We start from the raw sequence: 20384 nt of genomic DNA, 5'->3' as shown, positions 1-20384 counted from the left end.
TTTGCTTGAGAGTTATAAAGTTTTGTTTGCAAATCAGTCCTCTTTGCTTGCAAATTCAAAAGTTTTGCTTGCAAATTCAACTGCACTTGAGGGCGGGGCCTACACTGGTGGACGAGAGAAGAGTTTCTATTGGTTGGTTTGACTGGCTACGTCTTCCGTATTACACCCACTTCTCCCTGTGCTGTGCTGCTTGGAGAAGCCTGTTGCTCTTGAAACGTTTCCCATAAGTAATGAATTGCGCTATATATCGTTGGCTACAGCCTGCCTTACATTCACAACAACAACAACAACAACACAAGTAATGAATTATAATGCCCTGCTGCTGCAAGCTCACTGATTAGCAGCAACATGGTTGTCTCTGCTAGTCACGGCCTGAGCAGAGTAGCCTAATGAGTGAGTGAATTACAGGGAGGCGTATTCAACGTAGGGCTGTGATTTAAACATTTAGTGTTGCATGGTACTCACGGTGCCAAAACGTCAGGGTTCCTACACAACAGTACTACCGTGGATTACTAATCTACCGCTGAACGCGGGGCCAGTTTCCACTGTGTAGCGGGCTGCCGCTTCTCCTCCCGGCTCCCTTTCTCGCTACAGCTGTTCCAATGTCAACAAACACACGTGGCGAATAATTTAACAAATTCACGCACATATTTCTAACCAGCCAGCATTACTAGTCTATACAGGAGCAGCTGAATGATGCTTTTGACCTCAGAGATGTACAATGTGTAGGCTATAGAAGAGAAACGCAAATTTCAGCACCACTGATCTGTATAATCAGACTAAAAGACATGTCCTGTGATTTTAATTATTCGCCACGTGTGTTTGTTGACATTAGAACAGCTGTAGCGAGAAAGGGAGCCGGGAGGAGTAGCAGCAGCCCGCTACACAGTGGAAACTGGCCCCGTTCAGCGGTAGTTTAGTAATCCACGGTAGTACTGTTGTGTAGGAACCGTGACTTTTGGCACCGCGAGTACCATGCAACACTAAATGTTTCAATCACAGCCCTACGTTGTATACGCCTCCCTGTAATTCACTCTCTCATTAGGCTACTCTGCTCAGGCCGTGACTAGCAGAGACAACCATGTTGCTGCTAATCAGTAGTGCTTGCAGCAGCAGGGCATTATAATTCATTACTTGTGTTGTTGTTGTTGTTGTGAATGTAAGGCAGGCTTTAGCCAACGATACATAGTGCAATTCATTACTTATGGGAAACGTTTCAAGAGCAATAGGCTACCTCCAAGCAGCACAGCACAGGGAGAAGTGGGTGTAATGCAGAAGACGTAGCCAGTCAAACCAACCAATAGAAACTCTTCTCTCGTCCACCAGCGTAGGCCCCGCCCTCAAGTGCAGTTGAATTTGCAAGCAAAACTTTTGAATTTGCAAGCAAAGAGGACTGATTTGCAAACAAAACTTTATAACTCTCAAGCAAAGAGGACGCAAAATGGTCGTATGTTTTTACTTACAAACATTAGTTTTGATTGAAGTTGAAGAAATATATTCTCTCATATTTTTTTTCAATTGCAACCTGTTCTGTTTCGATCTCAAAAAATGTTTTTGATTGCCACTTACTCTTTTTGCTCTCAAATCTCTTTTTTGGTTTCAAATCTATTCTATTTGATTGAAAATTAAAGGAACAGAATTCTTCCATAATAAATTCCATATAAATGAGGAGAAAGCAGCAAGTTCTGTTTAACAGGTCAAAGAGGTGGAGCTGAGGTGGGCACGTACCTGTCACTCAACGTGGCCACACCCTTAACTATGCATAACTTTAAGCCATAATATAATTTAAACGGGTGAGTTATATAAAACTTCACCCCCCATACAGTACAGACTTTTACAAAGGGCCTTGAATGTGCTTCTAGTGACTATAAAAGCTCCAGAGGACTCTCTGTGTTTCCTGCCATCTCTCTAGGAGGCGGTAAGATTGTGGCTGACCCCTCCCACCCCGGACACAGACTCTTGGAAACACTTCCCTCTGGCAGGATCATGACCAAAACCTCACAGCATAAGAACAGTTCCTTCCGTCTGCGGCTGGTCTCATTAACAAGACCCGGGACCCCCACTGACACTGGTTCTTAAACCCATCCTGTATATATGCATTACATTAATGTTTTATCTTGCACATTCAGTCCATTGTTATTCTCATTTCTGTACAGCTATTTACTCGTTTATTTAAGTATCTGGCCATTTTGTATCTTTTTATCTTTATTTATATTTTCTAGCTTGGTTGTGATTCCTATGCACCAGTGTACAAAAGGCAAATTCCTTGTATGTGAAAACCTACTTGGCAATAAATCTGATTCTGAATTTCACCAGACTCCATTAAAAAATCTTACAATTTTGGGAGTTACTGAGCGAGGAGACACTTTATAAGCTTTGTGAAACGTTATCTACGACAGATTGTTAATTATTTGGACCTTCTTGTAAACTCAGGAAATGTTACACATTTAGTTATTTCTTATTTCCCAGTGTGTTGGCCAGACGGGTCCAACCTCCTCTACTGTCATCCACTGACAACGTGGAGTAGGTACAGCCCTCTAGGTCAGAGGTCACTGGTGACACATTTTAAAGGTGTAAACAGAACATTACATGCATGACCAGTATGGTTGCATCAGTAATGAAACAGCAGATTTTTCTGTGTGCATTTACATTCAGTGTTATGTGATAAATGTGTAATATAAGGTCTTGATTTTATTTCCCCCCACAGCTTATTTTGAGTCGACCAGGAGTCCCCCCAAATATCCTGGGGAATATTTTTCTTTCAGTTTGGAAAATGAAAAGAAAAAGTGAGAGTAAAGTTACATCACTACAGTTTGTAGATACATAAGAGATTAGAGTTCACCAGGATTTTACTCATGATGATTATTTTATTCAAAAGATGTTTTACTGAACTTGCTGAGTCACAATAATAATAATAATAATAATAATAATAATAGTATGATAATAACAAAGTACCTCCTTCATGGAGCTGACTCTGACTGAATACATATTTTTTAGAGTTTTGGAAAAATAATAAATCTTCTGGTTACTTTAGGTGATCAGTTACAAAATAAAGCTTAGTAACAGTCACATGATGATTAGTCATCATGACTCATATTTTACTTTATTTCACTCTCATTACATACGTTACATTATGTAACATTACATTACATTACATACAAGCTGTAGTGCTTAATTCTGATTTATTCTGATCTTGTTGTTGTTGTTTTTGTTGTTGTTGTTGTTTGTTTGTTTGTTTGTTTGTTTGTTCAGATTCATTTATAAATGTGGCCCATATCAGATTCCAGTGTGAACAAGTCTGGACGAATATAGAGTGATGTAAAAGTCACGTGAGCCCTGACTCAACTGATTCACACATTGTAAAATAATAAAATAAAATTCACATATTAGTTTAAAATAAAAAGACCCAGAACGTTCTGGTTCGTTCAAGAATGTTGGTTCTGTTTGTTGTTCTGTAGAGAACACTGTCACCTTAACAACCTGGAAAATCAGGTCACAGGTCTTCGACGTCAGCAGACGTACGTACGTTACGTAAGGGGGCGTGGTCTTTTCACCACGGGGAAGTGGTTGTTGGTTGGTGTGAGACAGAGTAGGGTGGGTCTTATATTAACAGACATGTCTCCTCCTGTCTCACTTCGTGGTGTCCACAGAACAGAACCCGGTCCAGAACTGTACGGTCGCTCTCTAACTTTCAGTCTGTCGGCTTCCTCACTTTATTTTTATGAGTCACTTCAGAAACTTCGTGTTTAGCTTCTGGTTTCTCTTCTGGACTTGGACTGTGTGTTTGACTGAGGGAGTGTGGACGTCCGATGGAGGTAAGAACATTCATTCATTCATTCATTCAGCTCAGAGTTGTCCGGAGCTTTATACTACAGTAGCGTCTGTGTCCATGAACTGTAATGTGAATTATATTTTACTAAAGAAGAAAACAAAGAGTTCCACTAACTTCTATATATATAGTGTATGTATACTGAGATAGAGAGATACTTTCTTTATCCCGAGGGAAATTCAAGTATCCAGTAGCATACAAAATACAAAACATCTGAGATGTTATATATTGTTTTACAAACTCTGTAACACATCCTGTCTTTATCAGATTATTCTCAGACTTATTTCTCTTTACTTCCTCAGAATAAATATAATCTGATGATTCATACAATAAACAATGTTGGCTGACTCACAAGTCCATTAAACAGCCTGTTGTCTGAACATTACCATATTTGTAGAGTAAGGGTGACGGCCTTTATCAGACTTTTGAAATAAATGTCTCTGCCCTTCAGTTTAACCTATCAGAGAGCTACATGTGTTTCATTCCAATCTTTTGGATAGGAACCAGTAACCGCCCCAACCAGTTCCTGCCCTGATAGCGATAATGGTTCCACTGTTTCCTCTACTAAAGCCTTTGTCTGCCTGAGGCTTTAATTCCAGTGTGAAATTTGAATCATTAAAGTGTCAAATTGTTGATAATTATTAGGGGTGTAAGAATAATATTGAGATATGTCATTGTTTGAGTGTCATATTGTGTCAATTCTCAAAAACTCTGTATCGATTATTGTGTTTAAACCCCCAACAGTTGGATGGCAGTGCTGTAAACTGAGGGGGGGCTATGATGTTGGATTAATGATTTAAAAAAACATACAGTATCACAATATATCGCAGTGTATTTTATTGTGATTCTTCTATTATTTATTGATTTTCAGGAGCTATAGATTCAGAATATAGTCCAGTACTCTGAGTCTTCCACTAGGGGTCGCCTAAGCTTCACAGGTGGTTGTGAGAACTTCTTGATTTTAAGGGGTGTAAGAAAACTTAATATACGTCGGCCTGTAGCGTTTAGTTAATTTCTGTAAAGAAAAGTAAATGATGAGAAATGTTCTCTGTTGTCCAGGTCAGCCTCGTGTGGTCGGGTCTCTTCAGCCAATCGTCGCCGTTCTGGGCGATGACGTCATCTTGCCATGCTGCCTGCAGCCTTCGTTAAACGTGGAGCGGCTGACGGTGGAGTGGTCGAAGCCCGACCTGAAGCCCGACCCCTCAGATCGGCTCAGTCGGGTCGACTATGTGCACCTTTACAGGGACCGTCGGGAAGACATGGACATGAAGCTCCAGTCGTACGTCGGGAGGACGGAGCTCTCCAAGGACGGCCTGAAGAGCGGAGACATCTCGCTCAAGATCCTGAATGTGACGCTGGAGGACGGAGGGAGATACAGATGTTTCATCCCAAAGTTAAATGGCCCAGTGAAGGAATCAGTTGTTACACTTGTTGTAGGTGAGTGCAGTTGTTTACATCAGGGGCCAAACTTTGGGTCTCGGAGGGCCGAGACTCAGTCTGAATATTCAAAGACGAGAACTTTGGATTTTCTGTCCAAAGGTCAAAACTAAACTAGGATTTTGTGAACAACTTATGTGACCGTCGTCCTATAATTGTTTTTTCTCTTTAATATTGTGTTTTAAATCATTATAAATCTGTTTTTTTCAGAACCAAACTCTGTTCAAACGACGACAGAGACGCCGCTGGATGACAGAGATCTCCAACTTGCAGATCCAAACAATGAGACGAACGTTAGAGGTGAAGAATCTTCTGTGTTGTCAGAAACTGAATCACACTTTGTGTTTATTTCAGTCACTGTAACTTTTCTCTCTGTTTGCTTTCTTCACATCAGCTGGTCGTTCCCATCCTGGCGCTCTGATCGTTGTGGTTGTCTGCGTCTTACTGGTCCTGGGTGGTGGAGTCGGTGGATATTTACTTAAACACAAGAAACAACAGGAAGTGAGTGTAAATCCTTGTTGTGTAAATCATACCAGACTTTTTAAGGAGACAGCTGACTAATTGTTAAACTTCTGTTCATTGTCTTCCAGGTTCTGGAGTATGACGTAGCCTGAAACAAACCATCTCCAGTCTAGGTGCCTTGCTCAAGGGCAGGTTGGTAGTTGATGTTAATTGAAGTGAGAGTGTTTCCCTCTCTTGGATCTGTATCATCAGTTCAGGGATTCAAACCAGCAGCAGGTCCAGCTGCAAGTGAACCAGCTGGTTCAGCAGCAGTGACACCTTCAGATCTTGGATCCTGGAGGAAGTTGGCCCTGTTGGAGAAAAGTCGACTTTACTGACTGATGGAGTATCTTCTGGTAACCTTTGGTTTGGACTTTAGAAAGAACAGCCTGCAGAAGAACTGTGACAGAACTGTAAATCATCTTTTGGGCTCTCGTCCAATGACATGGTAGCTACAAGTTATAGTTTTTTGTAATTTTTGCAGCTCGTCACTCATTTTCAGCTCTTTGAGTGAGCAACCAGAGACAGTACTTCACCTCGGACCTCAAAGCGACTGAAAAGCTCGTCCTGTCCCGATCACACGGAATTGAAGTTTAATTCTGGTATTCTGTATCCGGCAGAACTTGTTTAACAGTTTAACCGTCCTCTTCCTGCTAATCAGGAAGATTATTTGTGTCCAAAGGATTTGAATGACAACAACACCACATGTTGCCCTCTGATAGGTCAAAGCAGGAACCGGATGCAGCTGCTGTTTTACACATGACTACATTCAAACGGGTTGCACCTCACAAAGTAGTTCCTCCACAGAGATTGTTGAGAGTTTACATCCACTAACTTCCAGGTGGAACTGCTGCAACGTACCTCCAGTTATGAGACGTTGTGCCAATAACATTTGTTTAAACAGCTAAATAACGCCAGTTAGCTTAGCATAATCAGAGTGACTATTGACTGTGAGACACATACTGTATTTCTGCTTGTATGCTATAAGTTTTAATGGTGCAACCTGATTTAGTGAATAATCAGTCTGAAACAAATTAGTAGTTAGTAAAAACTTAATTTATTTGTACAACTCAGTCTTACCTCTAACTGAATGAGAAGAATATATATGGGGTGTTTTTGTATTTTAAGGACGAAAGTTACAAGACGTAAAGGGGAAATGTGACTTACAGTTGATTCCCCACCTGTTTAGACTGATCTGAATCAGTTAATGGTGTTAAAACTGTGTGATTCAGCAGACAGCAGTGTCTGTGTTTTTTGATGACATTTAATTTATATTATTTAAGTTAGGATGATGATTTGTGGTCACCACTCCTTTATTCACTATGACTGTGAGAAACATTCAGAATACAAGCTGAGGTTGTCTGGCACATTCAGAGCTGAATTTTTCTCTTTTTATAAAAACTAAATTTAACTTTAAGAGCTCTACACTCCCTGAACATCAGCTGTGAAAGTGCCTTTGAGCAGGGCACCTAGCCCACACTGAATCTATATACTATATATATATATTTGTATATTGTCATTGTTGACATTGTTCTGTTTGTTAGAAATTAAATTAAAGTGCTGTGATCTTGAATGTTAAAACCTCTTGAACCTCTTGAATTTAAGTTATTTTACTAATTTGTGTTATGCTGTTTAGGCTCTGAATAAAAATCTCCACAGTGGGATTAAATGTTAGTATTTTAGTGTTCTTTATACGTCTTTTACATTCTGGATGTTATGAGGTAGTACAGTACATTCAAGGTGTTTAAAATAAGAGTTTGCACTATTATTCTCAAATATTTCTGCTTTGTTGTTGAATATTAATTGTTAACACAGCGGATAAAAGTCAAATAAATCCCATTTTCAAACAACCACAGTGTGTCGTGTTCATTGTGTCTGTGGACAGCTCCTCTCTGTTACACTCATTGTGTCTGTTTGCATTTATCTCTGTCAGTTATGAGAGATCATAATCTGGTATGTATATGTACGGGGAAAGATCGCCCTGATTGACCGGGTCTGTGGATAGTTCTTTAAGATACACCAGCTTGCCCGGTCACGCCCTACGGTTTACTTATAAAGCACCTGTGCTGGCGTGTAATCAGTGATAGTTTGATCGAAACGTGTCTCTGAGCGGCCTAGAAGCTGGACAGATAGTCTGTTCACTCAGACAGTCTCTATCGTCTCAAGACTCTCCATCCTTTTCATATTTAATATGTACGGGGAGATGGCACAGCCCACAAGCCCAATACACAAACGTGCAACAAACAAACAATTTACAAATGTACACTATTTACATACTTCATACTACATACATCAGATCAAGGCCCCGCAAGACGCAAAGGCCAAGCCTGAGAGGCAGAAGGTCTTCTCAGGTCAGTCCGCAAGCCACAAGACTGATCAGGGAGACGACAGCTGGTGGAAAAGTAGACATCGCCCATAGTCGTATTACAAATGAGTCACATTTCAAATCACGAGTCACACCCAACCCACAACAGCTGACTGCAGCATTCAGCATCTTGTTGGTATGGTAGCCTTACCACATACATCTGCTGAAATATCTCCATGATCCAGTGGGACAGCCTAGGCTCTGATATGGGCCTGTCTGTATGACTGACAAAGCAGATGAAGAGCTGATCAGTCTACCAACTGAGATAGGTGGACCTCAGACAGAACCTTAGGCAGGAAAGCTGGGTTGCACGATGCTCCACCCATCTGGCGACAACCTACAGCAGTCACTGTGAGCTGACGGGGCTTGGAGTTCACTTATCCTCCCTGGTGGAAGTTATGGCTACCAGGAATGCATTTTAAGGGAAAGCCACTTCAAATCAGCACCCCCAAAGCTCAAGGGCGGGTTGCTGAAGTGCACTTAGGACTTTATCCAAGTCCCTGATGCTGATGTCCTGAGACACAGCATACATCTGTCATGACCACATGGCACAGAAATACCACACCCCCCACAAGAATGTCCCTGTTGGCTCTCGATACTAGATAAACTACAACTGTCAGGGGGGACAGAAACTGGGGACCGGCAGCAATCTGGAAACTCACTTCCTGGTTTATGGCCAGCTACAGGAAAAAATACTAGCCTTGCGAATACACACAAAGTTTGTGGCTTTAGTTTATTGGCCTCATTCCCCGTACATATGGAATATGTAAGGGAGTGGAGAGAGGATAGAGAACTCACCTTGATCAAATCAGCTTCCAAATAGTTTCTGTTTCAGTCATAAATGATAAGATCAAGTTCAAGCTGCCATGTTGAGCAACAGACATCCGCTCTGTCTGTCTCTCAGCCAACCTCTGTCTGATGTTGAGCTAAAGTCTCTTCTAATATAGTCTCACTGAAGCATTATCTATCAGTTTACACACTTCCCTCTGTTCTCAGTTGATATTACAGTAAATAGAAACCTTATATTGTCTGCCAGTAGAGTTTAGAATACAACAGTTGACTTATTACCATTATTATATATCAGGCTCTACATGGTGGAGTCCCTGAGCACATTTCTGAATGACTGCGTCCATATTGGATCTTAAAGTCTCTCAGGTCAGCTGACCAGGGTCACTGCAAGTTCCCTGAGCTCCACTTCATAATGAAGACCGACCTTAAACTCTCTAACAGTTTACCTCTTACTGTCAGATAATCAAACTCACCTGATATATCTGAAAAACGTCTAAACACTCACTTATAAAAAGAGAGAAATTATAAGTTTTCCTTTTACTTGTACAGAATATAGTCTGTGTTCTGTGTATCTGCTGGTTGTCCAGTTGTGTGGCTCCCTCTACTGTTAAAACAGTGACACAACAGTCTAAAGTAATTGTACATGGAGTCTGTGGAGGCTGTGAGGATGAATGAGGAGTACTCTATGGAAGCCGCTTTCTACCAATGTAAGGGGAAAAGAATATTCTGTAAGTCATTATAATGAGTTCTCAAAACAATGACTTAGTATCACAAAGTACTTTGTTAAAAGCTGGTAGAATTAGTTTTTAAGGGAAGCATAATTCAAGGTGTTAAGAGCCCCACATAGTGGAAGGATTACAGTGATAGAAGGCATTTCTGGTGGCGTAAAATATTCATTTATCTATACTGATGGTAGACGATGATGTGCTATATCACCTTGCTTGACTATCTTCTAATTCCACTAAGGTTTTATTTCACCAGAGTGGAGAGTTGTACCTGCAGCTTCTTTGTTAAAAGCTGGTAGAATGAGTTGTTTCCCCAGAAAGGTACCCGACTGTTACATGTTTTTCTTGTTGTAAAGTGAATTACACAGTGACCCAGATGCAGCCACATGTTTATCACACATCCTAAAGGTGGGCTGGTTTCACGTCTACATCTTATACATGCTGTTACTGGTCTGCGCAGAGGAAGTGGTCGGCACACTTTGTATAAGTTAGTCATTTTCCATTCAGCAGTGAGACAGGATGAAGATCGATGTGTTATTTCTCAGTCTTTGTAAGTAACAATGTCCTTTTTTTTTTACCATATATCTCACAGGATATCTTATCGGCTCAAACTCAACAGATATCAAACATTATCCTGATCTCTCTTCTTTCTCTCTCTGCTGTCTGTGTGTTTGTCAGGTGTGTTTCATACACTCGCCTCATCTGATACCAGAAAAGAAGGTAATGAGCTCTTTATGTGCAGATACAGCAACATGTAAAGATGGTGGTGAGAGAGTCCTTCTGCAAAGTCTTCTGGTTGCTTGAGGTTCATTTATGATAAAAGTCTTCATTTGCAACAATAGTTAAAGTCCAGATGAAACGGAAATCGTGAAACAGATGAGTGCTATTTGCTTCTGCATGTTTCCTGTAAAAACAGGCAGTTAGGGAGGGAAAGGGGCCGATAGTGGTAACACACAGCACTAATGGCAGCTACATTAGCAGTTAGCAGAGTTGAGGCAGAGCAGCCGGAGGAATATGGTCCAGTTTTCACCTAAATCACTGATAAAGTTGTGCTTTTGTACAATAATCAGTGACATTCTGCCCCCAGAAACACTTCTCTCTGGTAGCGAACCATGTTTTTAGCTAACTAGCAAACTTTTAAAGTTAAAGTTGATTGACGGGTGAATATCATGATATTATTGGCTATGCGTCACATTTTGTTTTACAGGAAGAAAAATCTAGTTTTTGTAGGTTGTTTAGCATTCATGGTTAAATAGGGGTAACATTAACTTGTGTATGCGATCTTAAAGGGTTAAAAAAATTAATTTCACCTGGCCTTTAAAGCAGCGACAAGGAATTTTGCTTTTGTGCTGATTCTGGGAGACCCTGTAGACAAAGCAGTAGGAAGCGTTGTCTACTGTCTTGTGTCATTGATTTCAAGGGGAGTCTGACCAAACTCAACCTTGTGGCAGGAATTAAGAATAACTATATAGAAATAGCCAATGTTGTCGCTGATGGTCTTGTTTGTTTATGTAGTCATATAGAAATATCAGTATTAAATAAGACTCTTTCATAACCAGTTCTTCCAGTAGGTTTAACGTCTATCAGACACAATCAAATTCAGAGAACAGTGGCGTGCTCAAAATGAAATCACAGCTGCCTCAACAAGCTGAGCACGAATATAATTTATCCCAAGAACGTATCTCTTGGTTTGGAGAGCTGGACCGGGTCAATTAGGGTCATCAGGTGCACTTACAAAACACTAAAAAGGGTTAATCCCATTGGTCGGGTGTCAACTGCAGCCATAACAGCCTCCATCTTGTGTTGTTTTTTGCAGCCATTCTGAGAGTCATTCCCAACAGATCCCAGTTCTTCCAGTACGGGACTGTCACTGTGAGCTGTGGGCAGCAGGGAGAGTGGAGAGTTAAGAAGAACACATCTCAAAACATGAACCAAGATTGCTTCACATCCTGGGGTGGAATAAATGAATCCCTCTGTTTCACCAATGACCTTTACCCATCAGACAGTGGAGTGTACTGGTGTGAGTCTGCAGAAGGAGAGTGCAGAGATGCCGTCAACATCACAGTGACCAGTGAGTTTAAACAATAAAAAACTGCTGTTGTCACTCTACATATCCTCCTGTGAGAGACAGGACACATACAGGGTTTTGATCACCATACTTGATGCATCATACTGGCAAAAGATCTTGTAAATTATACTGATCTGTCCCTCAGGTGGCTCTGTGATCCTGGAGAGTCCTGTTCTTCCTGTGATGGAGGGAGACAATGTGACTCTGCGCTGTACAAACAGGAGTCCCTCGGCCTCCAATCTCACTGATTTCTACAAAGACGGGTTTCTGATCAGGAGCAGCTCTACGGGAAACATGACCATCCACAGTGTCTCTCAATCTGATCAAGGACTCTACAAGTGCAGCATCTCTGAAGCTGAAGAATCACCAGACAGCTGGCTGATTGTCAGAGGTGAGAATTTTTAAGAAGCATATCTATGTATCCAGTCCCATGTTCCCAGTGTCCCAGTGTCCCTTGTTCCCCAGTTTAATATTCTTTACCCCTCCTATTATGTTTGGGTCAAAATTCTGGTCATATTCTTCTTGCAACACTACAAGGTCCTATCCCCTGACCATTGGGTTATCCTTATCCCAACCATCTTCACTTAACCCTGACAACATAGGACTTTGGAAATACAGGACTATTGGAACATAGGGCTCTGGGAACATTGGACTTTGGGAACATGGGATTTTGGGAATATAAGACTCTGGGATCATAGACCTCTGAAAACATATGGCCCTCTGTCATGTTTGTCATTATCTGCCATATAAATATGGGGAACATAAGAATCTGGGAACATAGGACCATGGGGAAAAAAGTCTTCTAGGAACATGGGGCTCTGGAAACACTTCTATACCTCAAAATCTCCTCTTAGCATGCTGATTGTGCTTGTTTTGAGTTGGAGTTTTGGATTTGAGACACGATTGGGTCCAAAATTGCAAATTAAACTAATCTAATATACAATATTTATGTAAAGTAATTCTGTAATATCATATTATAAACACACAAAGTTGAAAAACAGATGGATACATTTGGTTTATATTTCTGATTCACTGCATGAGAAAAAATTAAACTGTCAAATATTAGCTGTTTTGCTCCTTGCGTCCAATGTTTAAGTTGCACAATGAAATTAAACTCAATAATCTCCCTCCAGTGTCAGACTCAGCAGTTCCCGATGCTCCTGAGATGTCTGTGTCCAGACTGGTATGTCACATAGTCGTAGGGACTCCTTACCTGGTGTCCACCATCATACTGGGACTCATCTACAGAGACAGAAGAGGTGAGAGCTAACACTACTGATCCAGATTCGTTCTTTATCTTTCTTCTTCTTCACGTTTCTTCTTCATGTTGCAGCTCCTCGGCTTGTTGCAGAGGACAGAAGACATGACGTCATCATGGAGGTGCAATAGATGATGTCTGTGTCACATTTTTATTTGTGAATTAGTTTGTGTGTGTTTTTAAATTGTATGCTCATGAAAAACCTTTTTCTGTGTCTGACATTTATTTTGTCAAAAAGTGACGTGAGATTACAAAGAATAAAATAATTAATTAATGTAACAAAACCACTGGTATAGTTAAGAAAGCTGCTCAGAAATATACTCTGGAGCCAATGAAGGGAACTAAACAAAAAGAAAAAGAAAGTCAAAATAAGTACTGCATTTTTCACAGGAAGCTCGGAGCAGAGCTGTACTGGCACCAGAGAGAAGACGTCTTCTTCCTGTTGTGGTTGAGGTTATGCAAAGAAAAGCAGCGGCCATTTTTTATGAGGTTATGTAGTGGTTTTATTTACAAACAGGTACAGGGAGAGATTAAGAGCCACGTCCTCCATCCAGTGGTGCAGCTTAATTATGGTCGTGTCGACAAGTTCACAGAAAATATTCTAAAAGACGATGATTCAAGAAGGCTCTGCCAGATATCAGTTCATCTGTCACATCCCTATCCGCCTGTTCACCCTGCTGCCATTTGGGATAAGAAGCTTTTTCCCTTAGTCATTCTTTTTTTAACTCACTTTTTTCTAGCGTAAAGGGAACTATATTTAAATTTCATTCTACAACCATGGTTGTGAATGACAGTAAAATATCCTTGAATTGTGTTCCCGGGGAAACCTTTAAACGGATTGGTGGTATTGATTTTTTTTTGTTCCCACCCAGAACTGCAGATTCAGTCTTTTTAGAAATATGTCTTTATTTAGGAAAATATCTGATCTGTTACTTCTTAAATTTTGAGGAATTCTGTCTGAAATGTAATTTTTAGTGCAACTGTATGATAAGGTTCCCTAAAGCAACTTCTTTTATTTTTCCTTTAAATTAATTATTATTTTTATTTTATTCAGGGTGTGAACTACAGGGGAGCCTCTTAATAAGATATGAACTCCCCTGAAAACATGATTTGTGACATTCTGGGTGGTAATGCTGGTAATAACAGCCCCTCCAAAAGACATTTTAGCTTTTTAGCTGCTAGAAAAAAATTCTTTTTATTATGTAAAATGTTTTATTTATTTCTTTCTAGAAGATTGTGATGCATGCATTGCAGAAGAAAGTTAAATAATTCATCAAAAACTGAAGGCAACTTGTTTCCAGTGAGACAGGGATTAAACTTCCTGGAGGGACTTGTAAGGGTTAACTCATCACTAATCCACTTTAAAAATGATTCTTCTGCTCCTACCATCACCGCTGGAGCGTGACAGCCAAATATCATTAACTTCAGATCACAAAATATCAGGAAATATCCAACTGATTTTATTTTCTGTCTCTGATTAAGGTTTAATATTTCTGCATTGTTTCTATATAACAACATAGTTTGGGCTCCTAATAACTCATATTCTTTCTAATATTCTAAATATCCTATTATTAATACTTATTTCAGGGCCTTAAACCTTAGAATTTACATTTACTGCCCCTCTTATTACAGAGCGACTGTTCTTACCCGGATATGATGAAACCGAAACTCGGTCTCTGATTGGCTAGGAGCGCTGTCTGCCTTTAGCATTGACTGTATATGAGTCTTTAGTCTGTTTATTAAGGCCAGTTTTATGTTTTATCTCAGGATTTTTGTGCTTCACTTCACTTTTCTCTCCTGGACTTTATATCCGAGAACCGGAGTCTGGACCTCTGATGAAGGTAAACTCACGTTTTTCGTTACTTAACGTTACTTTGGTCGAGTTCCTGTTACGTTAGCAAGTTTAGCTTAACTCTATTAACACTGTGAACCTTCGGGTCGACTGTTGGCGACAGTTGGTTTCTTTAGGCAACAAGAATTGTATTGATGAAGTTAAATGCTTTATTGTGTAATATTGATTGGGATAAATAATAACTAACTCAACTCTAATGCACTGTCACATTCACTTTAGCCACCATTAGCCTCCTGTTGATGCTACTCCAACCGGTATTTTCACAATAAAAGGCCTCTGCGTGAGAGGAAATATTCAGTAACTTCACATTTATGCAGTATTGTCTCCTCACATTCACTTCACACACCATCCACCTCCTGCTGAGGATGCTACAACAGGTTATTTAACAACTAAAGGCTTATATGTCTGTAGTTTTATTATTATAAAGGAGTGTTAGTAATCCCCCTTTTTAAAATGCAAGGAACAAAACAGAAAAACAGGGAAAATGTGCAACAGAAATAAACATTAGTGATTATATTTTATAATTTTTGTATGTTTTTTTTTCCTTAAACATCAAAATATCCACTTATCTTTGTTGTATCTGAATTGGACAAAAGGTGTGTGCACTAAATATTCAAGGTCTATTTCTGTTGCCATATTTATTGAGAAAATTCCATATAATCTTACTTTATCAATCTCAATTAATATAATTTTCTTTTGTTTGTATTTTCAGTGTTTGGGTGTGTTTAAATATAATATGTAAATGCAACTTTAATCAGAAAGCACTAAATATAAGATGGAGTGTGTATTTGTCGGGTAATTCCTGAAGGCGGCCGATTCATAAAGACATCCTGATTAAAATTGTTTCATTCTGATGATGACTCTTTGTTTTGAGAAGAGGAAAGGAGGCAGGAGGACAGTAATGCATTGTAGTCATAGTTTCTGAATATTTCTCCCAATAAATACGTCCCAAATTATACAAAAGCATTTATTTTCCTGAATACCTGTTGTAGTATCATCCACACAAGGCCGGTGACGTGTGGAGTCATTTTGGTGAGGCTAGAATGTATTAAGGTCCAGTTATTGATTATTTTTTGTGGTATGTCTTTATTGAATTTTGTTGACGGGTGTACATAGAGATTATTATGATTAGTGACGTCAACATCGAGGTAAACTGTTATTTTTCTGAATATGTTTCCAACTTTACTGCGATCGTAAAACTGTCACAAAGGTTTCAACGTAAAGAAACTCTGACCCCAAGGTTTAAATGTTCTCTGTTGTCCAGGTCAGCCTCGTGTGGTCGGGTCTTTTCAGCCAATCGTCACCGTTCTGGGCGATGACGTCATCCTGCCGTGCCGCCTGCAGCCTTCGTTAAACGTGGAGCGGCTGACGGTGGAGTGGTCGAGGCCCGACCTGAAGCCCGACCCCTCAGATCGGCTCGGTCGGGTCAACTATGTGCACCTTCACAGAGGCGGCCACGACAACCTTGACATGAAGCTCCGGTCGTACGTCGGGAGGACGGAGCTCTCCAAGGACGGCCTGAAGAGCGGAGACATCTCGCTCAAGATCCTGAACGTGACGCTGGAGGACGGAGGGAGATACAGATGTTTAATCCCGAAGTTAAAGGGCCCAGTGAAGGAATCAGTTGTTACACTTGTTGTAGGTGAGTGCAGTTGTTTACATCAGGGGCCAAACTTTGGGTCTTGGAGGGACGAGACTCAGTCTGAATATTCATAGATGAGAGCTTTATTTGTATTTTCTGCCCAAAGGTCAAAACTAAACGATGAATTTGTGAATGTGTATGTAGGAAAATTAATGTGTTTTTGTGTAATATTTATTGGGATAAATAATAACTAACTCAACTCTTATGCACTGTAGTCCCATCACATTCACTTTAGCCACCATTAGCCTCCTGTTGACGATGACTTCACACACAATCCACCTCCTGCTGAGGATGCTACAACAGGTTATTTGACAAATAAAGGCTTTATTATCTGTACTGTTATGTGTCTGTAGTTTTATTATTAAATTGGAGTTCTAATTTCACTACTGCTATAATAGCAGTGATCCCCCTTTTTTAAAATGCACACAAACCAGATGTGAAGCTAAACAAGGAACAAAACAGAAAAACAGGGAAAATGTGCAACTGAAATAAACATTAGTGAATATATTTTATAATTTTTCAGTGTTTGTGTTTGTTTAAAGTAGATCAAATCAGAAAGAAAACTAAATATAAGATGGAGTGTGTCTTTGTTGGGTAATGCCTGAAGGTGTCCGATTCATAAAGACATCCTGATTAAAATTAAATGATTAAACATGGTGGTGGTGTTGTGTAGACATTGGAGGTTTCCAACTTTACTGCAGTGGGAAAACTGTCACAAAGGTTTCAACGTAAAGAAAATCTGACCCTAAGGTTTAAATGTTCTCTGTTGTCCAGGTCAGCCTCGTGTGGTCGGGTCTCTTCAGCCAATCGTCGCCGTTCTGGGCGATGATGTCATCCTGCCGTGCCGCCTGCAGCCTTCGTTCAACGTGGAGCTGCTGACGGTGGAGTGGTCGAGGCCCGACCTGAAGCCCGACCCCTCAGATCGGCTCGGTCGGGTCGACTATGTGTACCTTTACAGGGGCCGTCGGGAAGACACGGACATGAAGCTCCAGTCGTACGTCGGAAGGACAGAGCTCTCCAAGGACGGCCTGAAGAGCGGAGACATCTCGCTCAAGATCCTGAACGTGACGCTGGAGGACGGAGGGAGATACAGATGTTTCATTCCGAAGTTAAATGGCCCAGTGAAGGAATCAGTTGTTACACTTGTTGTAGGTGAGTGCAGTTGTTTACATCAGGGGCCAAACTTTGGGTCTTGGAGGGACGAGAATATTCAAAGATGAGAACTTTGGATTTTCTGTCCAAAGGTCAAAACTAAACTAGGATTTTGTGAACAACTTATGTGACCGTCGTCCTATAATTGTTTTTTTCTCTTTAATATTGTGTTTTAAATCATTATAAATCTGTTTTTCAGAACCAAACTCTGTTCAAACGACGACAGAGACGCCTCTGGATGACAGAGATCTCCAAACTCCAGATCCAAACAATGAGATTAACGTTAGAGGTGAAGAATCTTCTGCGTTGTCAGAAACTGAATCACACTTTGTGTTTATTTCAGTCACTGTAACTTTTCTCTCTGTTTGCTTTCTTCACATCAGCTGGTCGTCTCTATCTGTTTACACTGATCCCGTCTTTGGTTATCATCTTCTTACTGCTGCTGGCCTATGGAGTCGGTGAAACCTACCTACGCGGGGCTTTGTCTAGCACACGGCCGTGATGGTCGAGGGAGTGCTGGTCCTCATCCCTCAGGGCCCCGCCTTCTCCTCGTGTCAATGTTTACAACTTCATTGATCAAAGTGTGAGAACAGATATCCGGTTAAACTGCTCGAGAGATGTGGAATGATATTTCCAGCTAATGAGCATTTATAATTCAGTATTTAATCAATAGTCAGTGTCAATCCATTGCCTTTCATCTTACATCACAGAGTTTTAAAGTTATTGTTATGTAAAATTATGAGTGCCATCACATCACGCCCAGTAGGGTTGAGTGATGTGTTCACTGGACCTTCAGTCCAACAATCGGTTATATATTAAGTGCCTCTGATTGTTGACATTACTTGCAACGAGCTCTGACAGCAATAATAAAGAAAATAAACTCACTAAAGAAAAACACTTTTCAACTTAAAACAGTAAATATGTATAAATATATAAAATACCGTACGCCTTAATTAAAGCTTCCAAACTGAGACCTTGTTAAAGGATTTTAAAACACGTTCAAACTCTACAGAAGCTGAATCAAAGTCACTAAACCAGCTTTGTTAATCTTTACACTATTCCAACAATCAATAACTCTGCTGTCTGATGCCCCCGACCTCCCTCACTCCTCTACCTGCCCCCCAGCCTGCCCCGGAGTCAGAGTCCTGGTTGGCGTCTCTCTGACTCGTCCAAATAAACCCTGAATTCACAGAAGTTTAATGTGTAAATTCTCTACAGCTGAGTAGCTTTTATTCTTTAGAGGCAGGACATTAAGTTAACTAAATAAAATAACAAAAATCAGCCAAAACAACAAAACAACCATTGATGGCCTTAGCCGATATAGTCATCCAATCGCACACATCTCTTTTTAAATGGGCAACTGTGGTTCAGGAGGTGGAGCATCCACGTAGAAGTGTCCGTGTCCCGAACCCTGAGTCAGTCCTGATGCTGCACCGTCAGTGTGTGAACGGGTGAATGTGGCGCGTAGTGTAAAGAATGGATGTAAGCAGAGAACAAAGTCATTAAAATACCTCTTTCACTTTAAATGTTACGTTGTTGATGCAGTGTTGTACGTCTGGGATTGTGCGGTACTGTCAGGGTTTTTTAAAACTTTTCTACAATGTGTTTGTACTGTATTATTATTATTGTCGAATGTTACTGCTTTGATGTTGACTTGAACAGTGAAATATGAATTTGTAATACAGTGAAATAAAACCTATTTTCAGACATTCAGTGTTCATTGTGTCTGTCTGTCTCTCAGCCAACCTCTGGCTGATGTTGAGCTAAAAGTCTCTTCTAATATAGTCTCACTGAAGCATTATCTATCAGTTTATACACTCCCCTCTGTTCTCAGTTGATATTACAGTAGATAGAAACCTTATATTGTCTGCCAGTAGAGTTTAGAATACAACAGTTGACTTATTACCATTATTATATATCAGGCTCTACATGGTGGAGCCCCTGAGCACATTTCTGAATGACTGCGTCCATATTGGATCTTAAAGTCTTGTAAAATATCTGCCAGTCTTTACCTCCAGACCCTCTTAAACCCTCTTGATCACAACAGCCGCAGTGGCTGCGGTGTAAAAGCTACAGATTATTTATGGTCTATGCTTTCTGGTGTGATATGTACGATTGGCTGTAACATTTCACCAGAGATTATTATTATTACATCAGGATCACAGAAGGTAAGAAAACTGAATTTCTGTTGAATATTAGATTTATTTTAGGAAAATCCTTTAATCCACAAACACAAATGTATTAAGACACAGCCCTTAATGTAAAGGTTTTAATGAAAGAATTAACTCTGTACTACAAATCACTGAAATCTATAGAAAATAACAATGATTATAACAGTTTTAGTTTTATTTCTGTCTTTTATTAAGGTTTAACATTGTTTACATTGTGTCATACTGTACTATAATTATACTTCTACCCGGAAATGCCCGAAGGTTACCTTTATTCACGAAGTCACATCATTTCATTCATGTGGCGTTAGCTGTCAGGACCAATGAGCAGCAGAGGGGCGGGGACAACGGGGGAACTCCAATGTACTGTGTCACTGGTTCATGCCACGCTGTTGTCAGTCTGTCAGCTCCCCGCGAACAGTTGGGCTCTGTCGGATCAGTTTTCCGGGTCTCTTCGGGGAGTTTGGACCTGGACTGTGTATTTGAGAATCTTACTGAGTTATTTATTTAAGTTAACGGTCGCGTTAAAGTTACTTTCTGTTTAATGACTGCGCAGTCACATGGGTTCAGGCACGAGGACCCTGCATCCGGTGAGATA

At 40.4% G+C, this 20384-nt stretch overlaps 2 protein-coding genes across 9 annotated transcripts in view; both read left to right on the top strand.

Annotated features, from left to right (window-relative positions):
• The first annotated feature begins 3033 nt into the window (after positions 1 to 3033).
• Positions 3034 to 20384, top strand: part of LOC127378158 (uncharacterized) — a 35965-nt gene continuing 18614 nt past the window's right edge. The window contains exons 1-5 of one of the 8 annotated variants that reach the window (XM_051426848.1): positions 3563 to 3815; positions 4889 to 5266; positions 17241 to 17618; positions 17818 to 17907; positions 18002 to 19327. In XM_051426848.1, coding sequence (XP_051282808.1) covers positions 3722 to 3815; positions 4889 to 5266; positions 17241 to 17618; positions 17818 to 17907; positions 18002 to 18120 — 1059 coding nt within the window. In that variant the 5' untranslated portion in view covers positions 3563 to 3721 and the 3' untranslated portion in view covers positions 18121 to 19327. Of the gene's footprint in view, positions 3816 to 4888; positions 5267 to 14406; positions 14814 to 16088; positions 16467 to 17240; positions 17619 to 17817; positions 17908 to 18001; positions 19328 to 20384 lie in introns of those variants that run through there. The other 7 variants (XM_051426842.1, XM_051426841.1, XM_051426844.1 and 4 more) reach the window with 7 other exon arrangements.
• Positions 10119 to 14262, top strand: LOC127378162 (low affinity immunoglobulin gamma Fc region receptor III-like). Its single transcript, XM_051426857.1, has 6 exons — positions 10119 to 10196; positions 10325 to 10366; positions 11463 to 11717; positions 11860 to 12105; positions 12848 to 12973; positions 13048 to 14262. The coding sequence occupies exons 1-6, from the start codon at positions 10166 to 10168 to the stop codon at positions 13101 to 13103; spliced, it is 756 nt and encodes a 251-aa protein (XP_051282817.1). The 5' UTR covers positions 10119 to 10165; the 3' UTR covers positions 13104 to 14262.

This window comes from Dicentrarchus labrax, unplaced genomic scaffold (assembly GCF_905237075.1).
Source record: "Dicentrarchus labrax unplaced genomic scaffold, dlabrax2021, whole genome shotgun sequence".
NCBI lineage: Eukaryota > Metazoa > Chordata > Actinopteri > Moronidae > Dicentrarchus > Dicentrarchus labrax.
This window is presented reverse-complemented; position numbering and strand designations above follow the sequence as displayed.